General features: G+C 35.3%; 1 protein-coding gene and 1 long non-coding RNA gene across 2 annotated transcripts; one reads left to right on the plus strand and one right to left on the minus strand.

Annotated features, from left to right (window-relative positions):
* Window positions 1-447: 447 nt before the first annotated feature.
* Window positions 448-4,391, minus strand: LOC126600604 (cation/H(+) antiporter 18-like). Its single transcript, XM_050267188.1, has 4 exons — window positions 4,257-4,391; window positions 3,469-3,710; window positions 1,955-2,956; window positions 448-1,874 (listed from the first exon to the last, which is right to left on the minus strand). The coding sequence occupies exons 2-4, from the start codon at window positions 3,667-3,669 to the stop codon at window positions 675-677; spliced, it is 2,403 nt and encodes an 800-aa protein (XP_050123145.1). The 5' UTR covers window positions 3,670-3,710; window positions 4,257-4,391; the 3' UTR covers window positions 448-674.
* An 8,665-nt stretch (window positions 4,392-13,056) lies between these two features.
* On the plus strand, window positions 13,057-14,843 carry LOC126600583 (uncharacterized). The gene is made up of 3 exons (XR_007615483.1): window positions 13,057-13,115; window positions 13,871-13,929; window positions 14,782-14,843. It is a non-coding gene; the product is annotated as an uncharacterized LOC126600583 (long non-coding RNA).
* Window positions 14,844-17,502: the final 2,659 nt, after the last annotated feature.

Below are 17,502 nucleotides of genomic sequence, written 5' to 3' on the forward strand. Positions count from 1 at the left end.
TATGGAGAATTTGAAAAAGAGAAAAAAAAAAATTGTAGGAAAATGTTCAAGGATGGGAGTCTGGGACCTAGGATATTCATCTGTCAACTTTTGAAAGGAAGCCAAGCAAAGAAATATATGTGTTAAATGAATGGGAAAGGAGAAATCATAGGGTTTGGGCCTTAAGGGTTTTGAAAAAAGAGGAGAAACCTTGTGGCATAAGACATCAATAATATTTTTGGGGCCCTTCTAAAACGGAGGCCCTAGGTGGTCGCCTCTTCTGACTCCTCTCAGGAGTGGCCCTGATTGCCAGTGAGGTGAGGAGGGAAGGGGTGCGTTCGAGGATAAACTCGGAATTTTGAAAGGGGTTATAGTGAGCAGTGGGGGTTATCAATAGAGTTCCCCTAAATTCAAATGACTAGTATTTGATGATCTACTATATTACATCTAGCTTTTTACCAACAAACAGATAAAATGGAGACAATTTATTCTTGAAAAGGACTGAAATATGAATCTGTGAGTTACCATGAAGATAATGAAACCGTAACAAAGACTTCGCGACAACTAAATTCCCTGACTTTGTAGGACACTACTATGATTATTAGATGAGAGCCTAAACTTTGAATGCCTGGAACATTAACTTGTACAGAAATCTGAAGGTCACTCAAGACATTCGAAATCCACCTAGGCCGATCTCAGTCTCTTTCAGGTGACTCTTCCTCCATCTCCGAGGGCAAATCCAACGATACCTGACCATTGTACTGTTGCACCACCAAGACGGACGCTGATGTAGATAAATCTGGTGAAATTAACAAGCTCCCAACAGGACCAAGTTCCGGACACTCACTCCTCCTATTTAAAGCTAAGGCTACTTCACCATCAGGTGTTCGCCCCACCAGAAACAGATGGCACCGGCCTATCTCGCGAATCACAGAAATTGTCTGTGCCTCATTTCTGACTGCCTTCTCTTCGTATGTGACGGAGTCATCCTTAGCGATTTTCTGCTTGAACTCAGTGAGGAATTCCTCATCTACTGATCCCACTTTGGTTCTAGCATTGCCATCAATATTAATCCTAGATATCTCCCCCGCAAGCTCGGGTTCCACTAGGAAGCGAATGACCATTAAACTGATGCCGGGGTGCTCAGCCATACGAGCACCATAGGCAAGGGCTTCACGGTCATCACGACCCCCAAAGAAGAGAACTGTGATGAAATAAGAAACGTTGCTTGCAGCAATGTGGGTAGCTCCACCAAGACCACGATCGACCAGAATTCCAACTGAGCAAGGTGCATACTGAAGAACCCTCTGGTTAACAAAGCGAAAGTCATTTCGGGTAGTCTCTAGTGTACCATCTAGCCTCTGGTGCTTATGGAATGGAAGAATTACGATTGCAGCTCTTTTGCTCTCAGCGGTGGCACAAATGTCCTCGTGCATATCAGATGTTGAAGATATTTCAGTCATTGGCCTGATGGACACCCGGCTCAGCTGTTGGTATGCCTCAAATGCCACAACCACGCTGTCAGAATTTGATTGCTGGCCCTTATTCCAGAAGGGTAACCCGTTTCTTCTTGCCCTGTGTACCATTAATATAGCTGATGACCTCTCAGAGAGCTCCTTGAGGTGCATTGCATAGACACAAAGGCCTTCGCGCTTGTTTGTGCCTCGTGAGGCCTCAAGCAGATTTATTATGGATGGAATGTTTCTTGCACTATGAAAACAGGCCAAGATCCTTAGTTGAGTGTTCGTATTTTTCCTTTCAATTGTCTTATGCTTGTAATCAGCCATTCTTCCCCTTTTCGCTGGCTTATAAACAGCAACGACAAGAGGCGTGGTGATAAATGTGGTAAACAGAGCCATTAGAACCATAATGGCAAAAGTCTGGTCATTCAAGACCTGTGAAACATAAACAAATGATACAATTTAAACGGTTATTTGATATAAAAGAGACAATGATAGAAGAAATAATTTTTTACCTTTCTGTCTTTGCCAATGTTGAGGACAATGAGTTCCACCAAGCCTTTACTGTTCATCAGGAACCCCAGAGCTAAAGCCTCTCGGACAGGCAATTTGCAGGAAAGAGACACCACAATCGTCCCAAAAATCTTCCCGAAACAGGCAGTAAATATGACCAAAACCAAAAGACCCCACGACTGAAGCCCCTGAATTGTGGCAACATTAGTCTTCAGTCCACTGGACACAAAGTACAACGGTAGAAAGAGACCAGACACGAGATCTTCTACTTTTTCCACAAGAGCACCTGCAAATGGCCCCTCCTTCGGTACAAGAACTCCGACCACAAAAGCACCAAACATGGCATGAATTCCAATTGTATCAGTAATAAAACCAGCAGCCAGAACAGCAGTTAGTGTAGCGCATACGTAGATCTCGTCAACAGGTTCACCTTCTTGACATTGTTGAGACATCCATTTGAAGATTGGAGGAACAATGAGAATTGCACAAATAACAAACGCACACCCGGACAAGAAGACCCATAGTGGAACAAGGGGAGATTGGTTACTGCCAGATAGGGCAACAGCAAGAGCCAGTAGAATCCAGGCGGCCACATCATTAACTGCTGCAGCCGACATAGCCATTCTTCCAATGTCAGTGGTCAAGAGTTTCAACTCAGCCAGAATACGAGCTAAAACAGGGAAAGCAGTTATCGAAAGGGCCACACCCATGAACACAAGAAATGCAGTAGCATCTACCCCCTTGGCTATGGTTTCTCGGAGGACAAATGATGAACCTATTCCTAATGCAAATGGGAGGGTTATTCCTGCTACGGCAATGGCAAGGGCTTGTTTTCCAGTCTGACGAATAGATTTAGGATCTATCTCTAGCCCTGCAAGGAATAGAAAGAATAGGAGACCGAGGTTTGCTAAGGTGTCCAACACAGTGATACTCTTCGGTGGAAATATTGCCTGGAGATAACTTTTGTTCCGCCCCAGAGCTGATGGCCCGAGTAGGATTCCGCCCTGTCAAACCAGAAAAGTCATTCAACCTCGGATGTATCACAATCAGCATGGTGTTCTGCTTTAGGTTCAGTTAAATGCAAATACATCTATTAACCCTCAAACAACATACTCCTGTCCGAAAAACAATCTTCCTTCCAATGTGCCTAAACATCATGTCCACATTTTCATACAGCACAAAGAAGAAACAAATAAGAATATCTGTATAGATCCTAAACATATCTGAATATCCACGAAATCATTTAAATTGAAAACAAAACAAAATAAATATTTTTCAGAAACATTGTGCTACTTTTTGCTAGACTACAGTTCAACACCCCCTAAATTTCAAAGTAAACAATCTTAACGGCCAACAAACATCAAACACACACAAATTTAACATCGAAGGTCCAAAAGCTCTTCTCTTTCGGATTGGTCCCAGGAAGTAAGACCGAGTGTAAATACAGCAATGTGATCATGGACAAAACTAACTACCCTTCGATTAAATTTCTGGGCAAAAAAAGAAATGAATTTACAACAATCTCCGCAATGACTCGTGGCTGTCTCAATGGCTTCATAAGATAGGCAAGACCCCGAGTGGCTATAACTACAATACATATCTGCAAAATAACGAGAGGCAGTGCAAAATGTAAAGGACTGTCCCCCTGGAACGCACCGTTTGATGTGGCCTTCATTGGAGGCGGACATGTATTCCCCACCGAAGCATTGGAAGCCATGAAAGTCAACGAACAAAAAACCGAAAATTCAAGTTCTTTATCTGCCAAAAGAAACCCAAATCAGAATTCGAATTCCGGAATTACCAACAAATATATGAATTAGAAGCGAAGGACATCTCCACTACACTAAGCCTTCAAATATACAGACATCCAACACAAATATGTCCAACAAAAGAGCATGTGCTTAATTGGACAAAATATCATGCCCCAAAAACCAAATTAAAACTGTTTATTTTTCTTTTGGGTCACTATTCCAAATCAAATAATACGGTTCAAGAGTGAAAGAAGAAAAGAAATAGTCCAATCCAATTGGAAAATTTGATCAAAATCCACGGTTTGCACAGAGGGTTGGGATAAAAGAGTCCCAATCCTGATCAAAGTCAATAAATTTAAACGGACTTTGGAAACCACAGTCAATAAATTAGCAAACAAACAGCTTTCTAATCAATGACAGTAACCCATGTGAGATTTCTGGAAAAAGAATTCAACTTTACAGCTTAATCACATATTTCACAAAAACCAATAAAAAAATCTTGCAAAACAAAGCATGTTTCGATTCCAGAACATAAGAGAGATGATAAATTTACCTGTTTATTGCGTCAGCAGGTTCAAATATGAATCCCCACCTCGGTTCGGTGGAAACAGAGCTTTTCAGGAATGGCTCTGAATTGTAAGTGTAGTCAGCCCCTGAACTTGGAGATTGTGCCACCAGCTTTTAAATAAGAATTGACTGAGAGAGACAGAGAGGGTAACGACAGGTGGGATTAACCAGATTTGACTTTCTCCATTTTCTTTTTTTTCTTTTTGAAAAAAAACGATATTATGTGCATTAAGAAAGTGAGGGGAGTTAGCTAAGATACTGTGTTCAAATTTATTTTTGATGAGAATCAAACTTAAGATTTCTCACTTATAAGTGAAAACAAATATTACTAGATTGTAGTGCTAAGTGATGACTTTCTCCCTTTTTATAATAAAACATAATAAATTCAGAATTTCGTATATTAGTTATTTATGATAGTGTGTCAAATTTTTTTTTTTTTGGGTGTTTAAGTTCGAATTCACCACTAGAGCCACGGCTTGACGTATTTTTTATATACATGAGATCTCATATTTGACTTACAAATTTGGCGAGTTTGGGTTTTTTTTTTTTTTTTTTTTTTTTTTAATAAATGACATTATTTACATTAAGTGAAAGATGATGTGCTTAGTCTCACAATTGGCTAATAATAATATTGTTCAAAATCGCCTTTGAAGAGAATATAACCTAAGACCTCTCACTTATAAGTGAAAAGAAATGTCACTAGACCGTAGTATTAAGTAGTTTGGCGAGTTTATTACAAAATTATTATCAGTAACTTATTGTAAGACCTAAATGAACTTTTAAGACTCTTAAAGTGAAATAGTGTAATCAACTTTGTAATTAGTAGTTTTTTTTTAAACAATGATATATTCACTAAAAAACTAGTTGTTAAGTATTAATAAAAATAGATGAATTTACCATTGAAAATGGTCTTTTTCTTCAAACAACGGCGTTCTAAATTCAACCCTTCATATCTCTTGTAGAATTTTATTTGTAAAATAAAAATTGGCGGATTTGTGGCACCACTTTCTTTTGGTAGTGCTATCGACCCACACATTTTTACTTCTTACATAATTCTCTCAATTTTCCAATGTGGGATCGAATAAATTGAATATAATTAGACCAAAAATTAACAAGGGTGTATGGGTTGTAAAAATGGGTGTGTGAATAGCACTACCCCTTTTTTATACAACTTTTGGCACACATTTTTGTGGAGCCCACTTCATATTGTATTTCAATGATCTAAACCGTCTATTTTTTTGGTCTTCTTTCAAATATTACGTCTACCGTGTCTACCAAAAATCACAAAAATCTGAAAACCATATTACTATTAGATTAAGGGTTTAGAGTGTTTTTGTAGAACCGTACTTGTTAATTTTCTTCACTACAAATGAATGTCTTAATAGTTTTGAATTTGTCAAATTTTTTGTAAGGCTTTTTAGCCAAAATGGTTCTTGAGATTTTCATAATACATAACTTTGGTCCCTGAGTTTTAAAATCAATAGAAGTGGGCCCTGAGATTATCTACCATCAATTATTTTGGTCCTTCCATTAAAAAACTCCATTAAGTGGCCCTTGAGCTTTTTAATGGAATGACCAAAATGATGGATGGTGGACAATTTCAGGGATCAAAGTTATGTGTTATGCAAATCTCAGGGACCAAAATTATGTGTTATGTAAATCTCAAGTCCAAAGTTATGTGTTATACGCTCAACTTAACGGAGTTTTTTAATAGAATGACCAAAATAATGGATTGTGGACAATCTCAGGAACCACTTCTATTGATTTTAAATCTCAGTGACAATTTTGACTAAAAAACCTTTTTTGTAATAATGATCTATAAATAATGTTCTAAAAGATAGACATTTCAGATGTCAAAATACATTCTAGAGTAAGCTTCACAAAAACGTATGTAAAAAAATCATGTAAAAAAAAAAGATGTCACTAATCGCTCACAATAAAAAGAGTGATACTACTCATATGTCTCTTTTCCACTAACTTTATATTGAAAACATAATAACAAATCAACCTAAAATGGTTGAAAAAATAGGACAAATGTGGGTATAATAACTCGATAGAAAAATAGAAGTTGGATGGTTCATAGCAATTGTCTCTGTTTGCGACAACGAGAGCCATCAAGCAGGGAGATGAGTTGTCAAGTGGAGAATAGAAAATGCAAGACAACGACTTTTTGTCACTTTTCTTCAATATTCAGAAAGAGAAACCTTGTATGACTTTATAGCCCTACATTACATCTCTACCTAATCCGAATTTTGTGATTGAGATCATGACATGGGGTCGGTACTTTGGTGCCCTCTACTATTTCGGTTGGGATCATGACACGGGGTTGGTACTTTGGAGAGCAACTTAGATTTTCCTGGAATTTGATAGTGTTCTAGTCTAAAATAATATCAAATGTTAGTTTTGCTTTACATGATATTATATTATTTAACTGAGATGTTATTGTAGAGATCTACTCAATTCAATATTTAAGTTCTTAACCTTCTTAAAACTCATTCGCCTGTAAGGTTAATTCTACTTTTTTATATATGTAGGTGCCTAGGTCAATTTTTCGTTGCCCGAACGCATGTGAATAACTATACATATGTGACGTCCCATGTTTTTTTAGAGGCTTGAAATGACCTAAAGTGATTCACATATCAATGGTCAAAATTTTGTATAAAGGCACAACTTCTAAAACAAAAATTTTATGGTGCTAGGGAATGTAATATGCTTCAAACATTTTGACCGTTAAATTTTTTTACCTTAGCATTTTTAAACTAAGATCTAACAGTTAAAATGTATTTGAAATATTCTATATGTACTCCAGGCCACCGTAGAAAATTCGCTACTAAGATGTGACTTTTTTGCTAGTAGTTCAGGTGGGCCCTGTTTACGTTCTAGATTTCTAGAGAGCCACTAGGAGCTCCTTTCTCCATACATAGGAGCTTCTAGATGAATCTCTGTCTTAGGAGATTGATAAAGAGCATGATTGGTGTTGATTTTTTTTGAAATCTTCCTTAAATTTTAGTTAAAAATTCATTTAAGAAGCCGATTGAAGTTGCTCGCACTAACATGCGTCAAAAGAAAAGAAACTACCAAACCCTTTTTGTCATTTCCTTAGTTTGTTGCGTTTTGATCGATTTTATCTATGCCATCGAGTGCTTGTTTTTATGCTTTGTTCCAAATGTGTTCGTGTCCATGTATAAAAAGCAATATGTATCATCTGTCACTGATTAACCTATAGAAAATTATTACGAAACCAAATGATTAAATTGTAAATGTAAAAAAATCAAAAGCAAGTATGGAAAGGAGAAAATGTAGGAAGGATTGATGGTATAAATTTGTGGAATAAGTTATGTAGGCAGGGCCATCTTCGAGATTTCAGAGGACCCGTGCGAAATTTATAAAAGGGGCCCTTCTTCTAAGACAATGTTCAAAAAAATTGAACAATGTATTGATGCTAAAAAGCACTACGGAAACAAACTGTGTGCTTCTTTTTCTTTAACAAAGAACTTATCAATAGGGATGAGAAATACCTAAATCTTCAAATCCATCTCAAGATATTTAAATTAGTAAATATCTTATTTTAATTGAAGTATGCATCACTCTGATCACTTGAATTGTATCTGTGATATGAAAATTTCTCTTCAATTCCATGAAATTATGAATAAAAAGTACAAAAGAAAAAAAAATCATTATGGATTAGAATTCCTAAATCTTCAAATTTCAACTCAATATATTTAAATTAGTAAATATCTTATTTTAATCGATGTCTGCACCACTCTGATCACTTGAAGTCTCTATAATAAAAATTTCTTTTCAATTGCATGAAATTTATGAATTAAGGTTTAACGGTTTTATGGGACAAGGAGCAATGGAGAGGGGAGATACTAGAGAAGTAGCGGTTGGCGGCCGCAGGAAGTGGATAATAACCTTTTCGATTCGACTGACTCATTTGTGGGGTCTGCTAACATTTTTATTTATTTATTTTTGCTCTGATTAGCATTTTATATGTTATTTATATATTTAACATTATTTTATATGTTATATGAGATGGTAAACTATTTTGGGGGGCCCTATGCCATGGAGCCTGTCACACGTCCCCAAAGTCAGCTCTGTATGTTTGATAATATTTTTGTCCACCTCATAACGTGTATGCATGTATGTTATATAAATATGGCGTATGTGCATGTATTTACTAATTAGAGAAATATAACCTCAATAATTTAATTGGGAGCTTTATAAAGAGATAAAAACTTTCACTATATTTCAAGGAACTTCACTAGCTTTTAAACATGTCAAAGAGAGATAAAAACATAAAAACAATTAAAGCCCAGCCCAAAAATATGGAAACAATGTTTTAAAATATCAACCATACTCCTAAGGCTTTAGGGCTATTAATAGAATTCAACATTCACAACTCCAACAAAATTAATATGTGTCATAAGCTCAACTCATCATCGACTATTTTTGCAAAATCAGTTTTGAAACTATATATAGAATCAATTTATATCCTTTATTATTAGAATAAGAAAATTGAAGCAATGGTTCATCAACCATAATAATTGGAGTAATGGTTCCTCTACTAAAACTTTATGACTCTTGGTCCCTTAACTCATCAAAATGTGCAGTTATGATCCTTTTTGTACTCTGTTAAAACTTCTGTCATAATGAGTTATGTGTCACGCATGTGAGGCTTAATCAAATGGCAAATATGGAAAATTAAATGAGAAAATTTGTGGTGAAGGTCCCTTGATTTTAACCTAACTAGAGCAATGGTCCCTCAACTTTAACTCATTGGAACAATGATCTCTCAATTTTAACCTAATTGTAGCAATGGTCCTTCCACCATGACTCATTTTGACGGAATTCTGACGAAGTTGACGAAAATGATTATAGCTATACATTTTGATGAGTTAAGGGACCAATGGTCATGGATTTTTAGTTAAGTGACCATTGCTCTAATTGGGTTAAAGTTGAGAGGCCATTACTACAATTTACTCTGCTAGAATTAGTTCAACTCGTCCTCGACCATTTTTGCATAATCAGTTTAACCCATCTTCAACCATTTTTGCATAATCAGATCAACCCGTGTTTAACTATTTTTGCAAAATCAGTTCAATCAGTTATCAACCATTTTTGCAGAATTAGTTCAACCCGTCTTCGACCATTTTTGTAGAATTAGTTCAACCTATCTTCAACCATTTTTGTTGAATCAGCTCAACCCGTCTTCGGTCATTTTTGTTGAATCAGTTCAACCCGTCTTCGGTCATTTTTGCAAAATCAGTTCAACCCGTCCTCGACCATTTTTGCAGAATCAGTTCATTCTATCCTCGATCATTTTTGCAGAATCAGATCAATTTTACAGAATCAGTTCAACCCATCCTTGACCATTTTTGCATAATCAATTCAATTAATCCTCGAACATTTTTCCAGAATCAGTTTAACCCATCTTCGATCATTTTACAGAATAAGTTCAGTCAATTTTCTATTACAAAATGAAGATGTGAAGAACCCATACATAAAATTTTAAAATTCAATCAATTCAACCTCCAAAAAAAAAATATTGAGGTTCTTAGAGTTGTTATCTCCTAATGTCAAAGGTGTTTCATCACCGTCCTTTGTTTGAATTTCATTAAAAAAAAATAAAGAGAAAGAATCCACTTAATAAAATTGTTCAACAACAACAACAGTAGGGGAATGGAAGGGAAGTTCCTCTCTCCCCCCAGTTACTAACTTGCTTCAATAACTCTTCTTGTGCTTTCTTCGTATTAATGCTAACGAAGATCTTTCTTCTTTTTTTTCTTGGTATTCTAATATAAATTTGTCGAAAATATTTTCTGGTGGTAAAACGTAGAAGTAGGTTATCTGATGAGTAGAGAGAGAATGAGAGAGAAGGAAAAATCGAGCCAATATTTATGGAAGAGAAGGGGGATAAAAGATGAATGAGATAGAAGTGTGAAAAGACTTTACCACTATAAAGGGTATTTTCGTAACTTCAACTCCAAAGAAAAAAAAGAGAACAATGTCATCTTTCAAATGTATTACCTTTTGTCTCAATTTGAAACGTTTAAAAAATGTTGTCTCAATATAAAAATTAAGTATTAAAAGTGTATTGTGTCACATCCCGAGCTGGGCTTGGGATGTGGTGGACCCCGGCTCGGGATGTGACATATTGTGTGTGTAATTTTTCCAATTTAATACCCAAATAAATTAATAATATTTGGAATAATATATTTGGCTGGTCCCGAATTAGAGATAACGTATTAAAATAATAAGTTGGTAAATTTATAAGATAGTATATTTTAAAAATGAGAGTTTTACCTATAGAGGCAAAAACACAAAATACCTATCATATATCATAGAACTCTACCAATTTTTAATCATTTAAAGGAGAGATAAAAGTACAAACTCCAACAAACCTAGCCCAAAAACAAGCAAACCAAAATTTTAAAATTCTAGTCATGCCCCTAATAGACTTGTCCAAAACTATATCATCTATAAAAACTTCAAACTAATTTTAGATTTGTAAAAACTAATTTATACAAGTTCAGTTTCACAATTCATGCACTTCTACAAGATCAATTTCATGATTTTCTAAATTTTCTTCACTTCTGCCAGATCAATTTCACAATTTATGCACTTTTGCATGATCAGTTTCAAAATTCTTACATATCTACAAGAGCTGTTCAAAATTCAAACAATTCTGCAAGATCAATTTTAAAATTCCAACAATTATGCAAGATCAATTTAAAATTCATGCACTTCTACAATTACAATTTCAAAATTTTAGCACTTCTGCAAGATAAGTTAAAAAATTCATGAATTCAAAGCATCAAAACTCCAAAATCAAATACCTTTGGAAAAATAATATAACTAAAAATCAAAAATAAAAAATCTTAATGCTCCTCATAAGAAGAAATGCTCATAAATTTAGGGAACACGGCTATGAAGAAGAGGAGAGAGAAAAGTATGAAGAAGAAGTAGGAGAGAGAAGGATGAAGAAGAAGGAGGAGGATAGAGAAAGAAAGAGGTAGGAAGAAGAAAGAGAGGAAAGGAGAGAGAAGTATAGATGAAAAAAGAGGAGAGAAAGAGAAAAATCAGAAGATAGAAACTCATCTTCAAACATAAAGCATAAAATTTTAAATCCAAGGGCAATTAAAAGAACAACTATGAAATAAATAAATAAAAACTTTGTCTCTCTCTCTCTCTCTCTCTCAATATAATCTTATAATTTGGCTTTATGTGTAATTTTTTTCTAAAAAAAAAACAAGTCATATATGTCACAGCCCGTCCCGGGATTTCTATATCAGGAATGTGAAATGACGGAAATGACCTTAACGTGACTAAGGTATGTGTGTGTGTGTGTGATATATTTTGGACTAAACGCACACATCTCATAAACTTTTGGAAATTATATTTATGTAGATTAAATTTTAGTTTGTGTTTTGTGTGGTAAGAAATAGATTTTTGATTGTGGTTGGACCACACACATACACCCCATTAGAGCCGGCGTTGGGGGAGTGTGACTGGTTCGATGGCACAGGGCCCCAAAATTTTGGGGGCCCCCAAATTATTTTTTTTTAATAAAATAATATTATATAAAAATATTAATCAAATCAAAATATATACATAAAAAAAATCTGATGGGCCAAAAGCCATCAGACTACTACCCTTCAAAGTCAGACTACTAGTACCTAAAAACCATCAGACTACCTACAACCTGTATGAAAATATATAAAAAAAATAATTAACAAAGGGCAAAGTTAATAAGAGAAGCCAACTGACCGAGGCAAACAATTCAAAGACAGTGTATTCCTCTCATGCCAAAATCCCATCGCTACGTTCCACTTTTCTTCTTTTCACAACAGACTACCAGTACTAGAGCACCGGAATCCTAGACGTTGTGCCAGTGTCCCAGACTCCCAGTGTAATTCCCTTCTCTCTTCATCCCATTGTTATATTTCCCACAAACTATTAAACCCTAATTTATAAATTTATGAAATTAAAGAGAAACTTCCAAATTATCAGAGTGATGGAGACTTCGATCAAAGCATGATATTTACTAATTTAAGTATATTGACTCGAAATTTGAAGATTTTGGTATTTTTCATCTATAATGATTTTTTTTTTTGTACTTTTCAGGGCAAAATCAAGAGAAGAGCAGTCACAAAAAATCGCTAGACGCACACGTATTACGGACTATCAAGTTTCATCGTTAAGTGGAGCTTCAGTTCTAGACTTTTTTAAGTTTTGTTTATTTGATTTATTTAGATTGAACTTATTGTTAGTTATTAGTACTATGGTTATTTTGTAGCTTTCTTTGCATTTAATAATATTTAGAAACAGATGGTTAGTTAGTTTTAAAGTTTATTTCGATATTACTTTTTAGCATCAATACGTTGTTCAAAATTTTTTTTAAATGTCTATAAGAAAGGCCCCTTTTATGAATTTCGTACAGGATGTGAAATCTCAGAGACGGCCTGCACCCCATCCCTCTCTTTCCCCCGTGTCTCTCTCTTCCCCGTCGACTTTTCTCTCTCTCACTCTCGAATTGTACGGCCTCACCCAAGAACCCTCTAAACTTCACAGATCGAAGCAAATAAGGTATGATTCTTCATCCTTTTGATGTTCTGAGTTGAATGGTACTAGTTTTAGGAAGTGAAACCCTCGGAATCACGTGAAACCCGAACTCCCATTTTATGACACTGTTCATGCACACGTAAATTCTTGATTTTCAGGGAATTCTAAGCTTGTAGTGAGCTTAGTGAGGTCCCAAGGAAGCTCGGAGTGCTTCGTTTGAAGGTTTTGGACGTCGGGATCACTGGGTTCAACTTTGGCCGGTTTTCTTGGAATTTTTCCGGTGAGATTTCGTGATTTTTAGACCTTGAAACTAGTCTATTGTGATTCTACATGTTGAGGGCTTCCGATTGATATATTATACGAAGAAAATGGTTGAGAAACGAAGGAGAACAAGGCAATTGAAAATTGCCCAGTTTTCCGGCCACCGGAAAAACCAGTCCGGCAAGCTCGCGAGGAAGAAGACGCGCGTGGGCGCGCGTGTACCGTGCCTATCCTTGGCGCGTGGGGGCGCGTGCCACATCAGAAATTTTTTCTAAAAATATTACGACGTCCATGACGTCGAGTAGGTCACTGTGGTATATTCATATACCCAATTTGAGCACCGTATGAGAAGTTATTGAGTAATTGAACCTAAGTTGGTTACGAATCGTGGTTAAGAAAGAAAAAAAATGTGAATTTACGATCCAACCGTTGGATCGTCACCAAAATTTGATACGTTGTAATACGTAATATTTGAGGATTATAGGAACTTACGGATTGGGAATCCGAGTTACGGATCTTCCGGAATTGGAGTTGTAAGTTCATAAAATAGAATGTTAACCGTCACTTAGTTTTGGAAATTGATGGAGATCCGACAGTTGGATGGTAATGAAATTTTAGGAAATTGTCCTAAAGATATATTATGGACCTCTGGAAGTTATGGATTTAAAATCTGAGTTGCAGATCTTTCGGATCGAACTACGTAGTGACGTATTTTATATAAGTTATATATTCTATCGATATGAATTCTGAGCTTGGGTTTGGTTATTGTTTTAGGCGCCGATCGTCATGACGCCTTGACGTATTGTGCTAGGGAGTTGTAGGGCGAACTCCAGGTGAGTGGGCAGTTTTGTTTTCGTATTACCTATATACAACTGTTTTTCCCAGAAAATGCGTTTATATGAAAATTATGAATTAATTGGCCATGCATGCAATTGTGGAGATATTTAGTTTAATAATTGATGCATATATATGTTAATTGACGCGGTGGACGCACATGTGAGTTTTTATATCATTCAGATGAGTTATTTTATGAGAATTGCATTGAAAGCTCGTAACCTGCACCCTAGGTGTTAGTGCTTATATTATTATTCACCACACCGCACACTCGTCTTGGATCCAAGTAGGTGGATGTCGTACAGACCATGTGAGGGTTCCGACATGCTAGTCGTATAGATCACTAGATGTGATTCCGACTAGTGGGTGACCTTAGTTATGCGCGCTGATGATTGATGAGAGAAGCACTAGAGCGTATTTATACAACTTTCATCGTACAGACTACTATACGTAGTTTCGAGTGATGTGCAGTGTAGTGCCGTACAGGTCATAGTTAGTGACTCCGGTAGGGCCGTATAGGTCACTGTGGTGACTCCGGCTGAGTGGGATGTTGAGCTTTAGAATCAGCCGTACAGGACCATTGTAGGGTCTCCGGTTGATTTATTATTTCACCTGATTGATATTGATGCATTTCTGATTATATTTGGCATGGCGTGGCATATTATTTCTGAGATGTTATGTTGATGGATATGAGCTGAGTTTTGATGATATGTGTATATATATGTTTATATACTATTTTTTCTAGGAAAGTATACAGGTTTTATAGCGAGGCGTTAGAAATGTTTTAAATGAAAAGTTTTCGAGAAACTATGTTTTACTGACCCACTCAATTTTGTTTTGCGCCCCTCCAGGTTCAAGTTAGCAGAGCTTTGGTGGCTATGAGAAATCCAGCGGTGTTCTGACAGAATTCACAAAAGTAGGATTCACCCCCGGGTGTTATATCTTAGTAATTGTATCTCTTAAGCTTTCGAACTGTGTAAATGGTTACGTCACTCTCACGTGACGGCCATCACGCCCTCCTTCGGGAGGGGGTGTGTCAATATAGGTCCCATATACAATTAATAATTTCTTGATATGTAGTGCTTATGATTCGACTATGAAGCCTTCTAAGATGGGTGCATTTTTGTCTTTGTTCATTTCATCTTGAAATTGATGTCACGTTGGATCTCATCTTTAACTTTTCTTAACATGAGGAGAAGTTCTAGTGTGGTTTTCTCATATTGCAACAACAAATTATTCAATGTCATCATTGGTTTGAGAGTTTTTTTTTTTATTTTTTGCAAAATGGGCTCCATACCATGGCTTTTGTTTATTTAAATAGAGTTTCTGCTTGGTTAATATGCATGAAATGAAATAATAGTACATTGAACAATGTACAATCTATTTTTGAGATAAACAAGTAGATTTACTTGGTTAAACAAATACATAGAATTGTTAATTTATAAAACAAGAAAATAAAAAGTACAAAATTTAAGAAAATAAGGAATCCCTTGATAAACTAATAAGTTAATTAACCGATAAATTAATAAATTATTAATTGATTGATTATTTAATATTATGCTAAAATAATAGATTATCTTGGTCTCAAGGCTATTAATTTATAGAAATTTAACGATATAAAGAATTTAACCACCACAGGGTAATCTAGTGGTTGAAGATGAATTTCAAATCCGTATTCCACATGACATGTCCTGGGTTCAACTTCTGATGCTAAAATGTCTCTATAAGTCTTTCCTTCTCCCGGAAGAGTGCAAAGCCACTAGCTGGTTTCATTTTTGAAAAAGAATTTAAAAACTATATAGAGAATGTGAACAACCACCACAATTTTTTTTTCTAAATCTGAATCTTCAAATCATTCGACAATGAAATATTTTGTCATTCACAATGTTTTATTATAGGCATTGAAAAAAATTCCTACTAACATGAGAAGAATTTGAAAATTTAACCAAATCTCAAAGAAACCTCTTAAGGAATTCCAATATGGATTAGTTAATGGAATGACCACTGCATTAGCAATTTGAGGTATCAATGTCAGAGCAACATGACCGAAGATGATGTAATTTTGAAGAATTTTTATAGTATAATTACCATAGTACTGTCACGTACTGTTAATAATTCACAATATTTATTATCCCACATTCTCAGTTGACTTTTTTTCGTGACGATCAAAATTGATTATTAATTGAAGACCAAAATCCCAACCATCCAATATTGTATTATGAATTGTGGCTGTAGATACGATTATTAAGATTAAATAACAGTGTCATGCAAAACACTTTTGCTATATACAATTGCATGTTCTCACGATCTAAGTTGATTCCTTAACGAAGGGTTCTCATCCAAAGTGGTCGGTGTTATGAATATAGCAATCAATCACTGGATATTATTTGGTTTTCGAAATTCCTAAAAAAACAAACAGACGCTTTTCTTTTCCTAAAAGCGAGAGAATAAACAAAGCTGATTGCAACAAAAAGAAAGACAACTCAAACTTCGGTGCAACCTTTGGGCCAAATATGAGTGTTAACCCAAAACTCATTTTTGGGACAAATTTAGTCTAAAATTCTCCATAGGTTAGTGGGCTAGCCCCATTATATATGTGTATTTTTTTAGTTTTATATTTATAAATTCATTGAATCAAACAACTAAGATAAAATATGATCAAATCCAACGGTAAAAAAAAAAAATCCAACGGTCCAAATTTAAATTCAACTGCTAAAATAATTAAAGAAAAAATTCTTTCATAGAGTTCCACGAGTTTCATGGTGTATGTTTAATGATTTTTCAATATTTATCAGAATCTAAATATTTTTAGGTTAAAATGTTGATAAAATTTAATTATGATTGTCTACAGATTTTTTTTTTTAAATTACTTTAAGAAAAAAAAATAATTAAAAAATAATCTTAAATTTGTTTTTTAATAATCTCGGGGTAAAAATTTAACCCAAAAAAATTGAAGTTTTTTGGCTTAAAAATTTTAGGTTTTAACTCGAGAGTTGGAGAGGCTCCCAAAGCATATAGAATTTGGTGGGGTCATTTGCAACACTCAGACGAGAGATTTTTTTCATGTATGTGGAACAACAATCGATACATTATTTTGAGTCCGTACGCCATGTGTCGGATAGTAGTAGAAAGACACTAAAAAAACTTCAACAATAAAAAAACAAACGAAAAAAAAACCCCTAAATAGAAGCAACAAAAGGCAACCTCCACCACCAGCGGATCCTTTGCAAAGGAAAACATTGCCTCAATCTAAAAAGAGCACCCAAACCAAAAACTAAATCTGAGAGTGTTGAGCAGAATCAATCCACCAAGAAACACAACATCCACAACCATACTTGCAAGGAAGGTCATAAAACGTAACAGAAGGAGGGAGATGGCAAATGGGGTGTTGAAGGCTAATAATTAGTTCGGAGTTAAGTTGCAATCTCGTGTTATGCACATGATTTATATTGTGGGTCTAAGTATGAGTGGGCATCCCTTCTTATCTTGGGTTGTCGCTCTCTTTTTACTTGGGTTGTCGCTATCTTTTTACTTGGGTCTGTCTACTCTTTTATGTTTTGCTTTGCTTGTGT

The sequence above is a fragment of the Malus sylvestris genome, chromosome 14 (assembly GCF_916048215.2).
Source record: "Malus sylvestris chromosome 14, drMalSylv7.2, whole genome shotgun sequence".
Classification (NCBI taxonomy): Eukaryota; Viridiplantae; Streptophyta; class Magnoliopsida; order Rosales; family Rosaceae; genus Malus; species Malus sylvestris.

Coding starts and splice junctions, on each gene's coding strand:
- LOC126600604 (XM_050267188.1), bottom strand. CDS start 3,669: ATGGCTTCCAATGCTTCGGTGGGGAATACATGTCCGCCTCCAATGAAG. Junction 2,957..3,468: donor GAGTCATTGCGGAGATTGTT/GTAAATTCATTT, acceptor CTGGTTTGACAG/GGCGGAATCCTACTCGGGCC. Junction 1,875..1,954: donor ACATTGGCAAAGACAGAAAG/GTAAAAAATTAT, acceptor TATGTTTCACAG/GTCTTGAATGACCAGACTTT.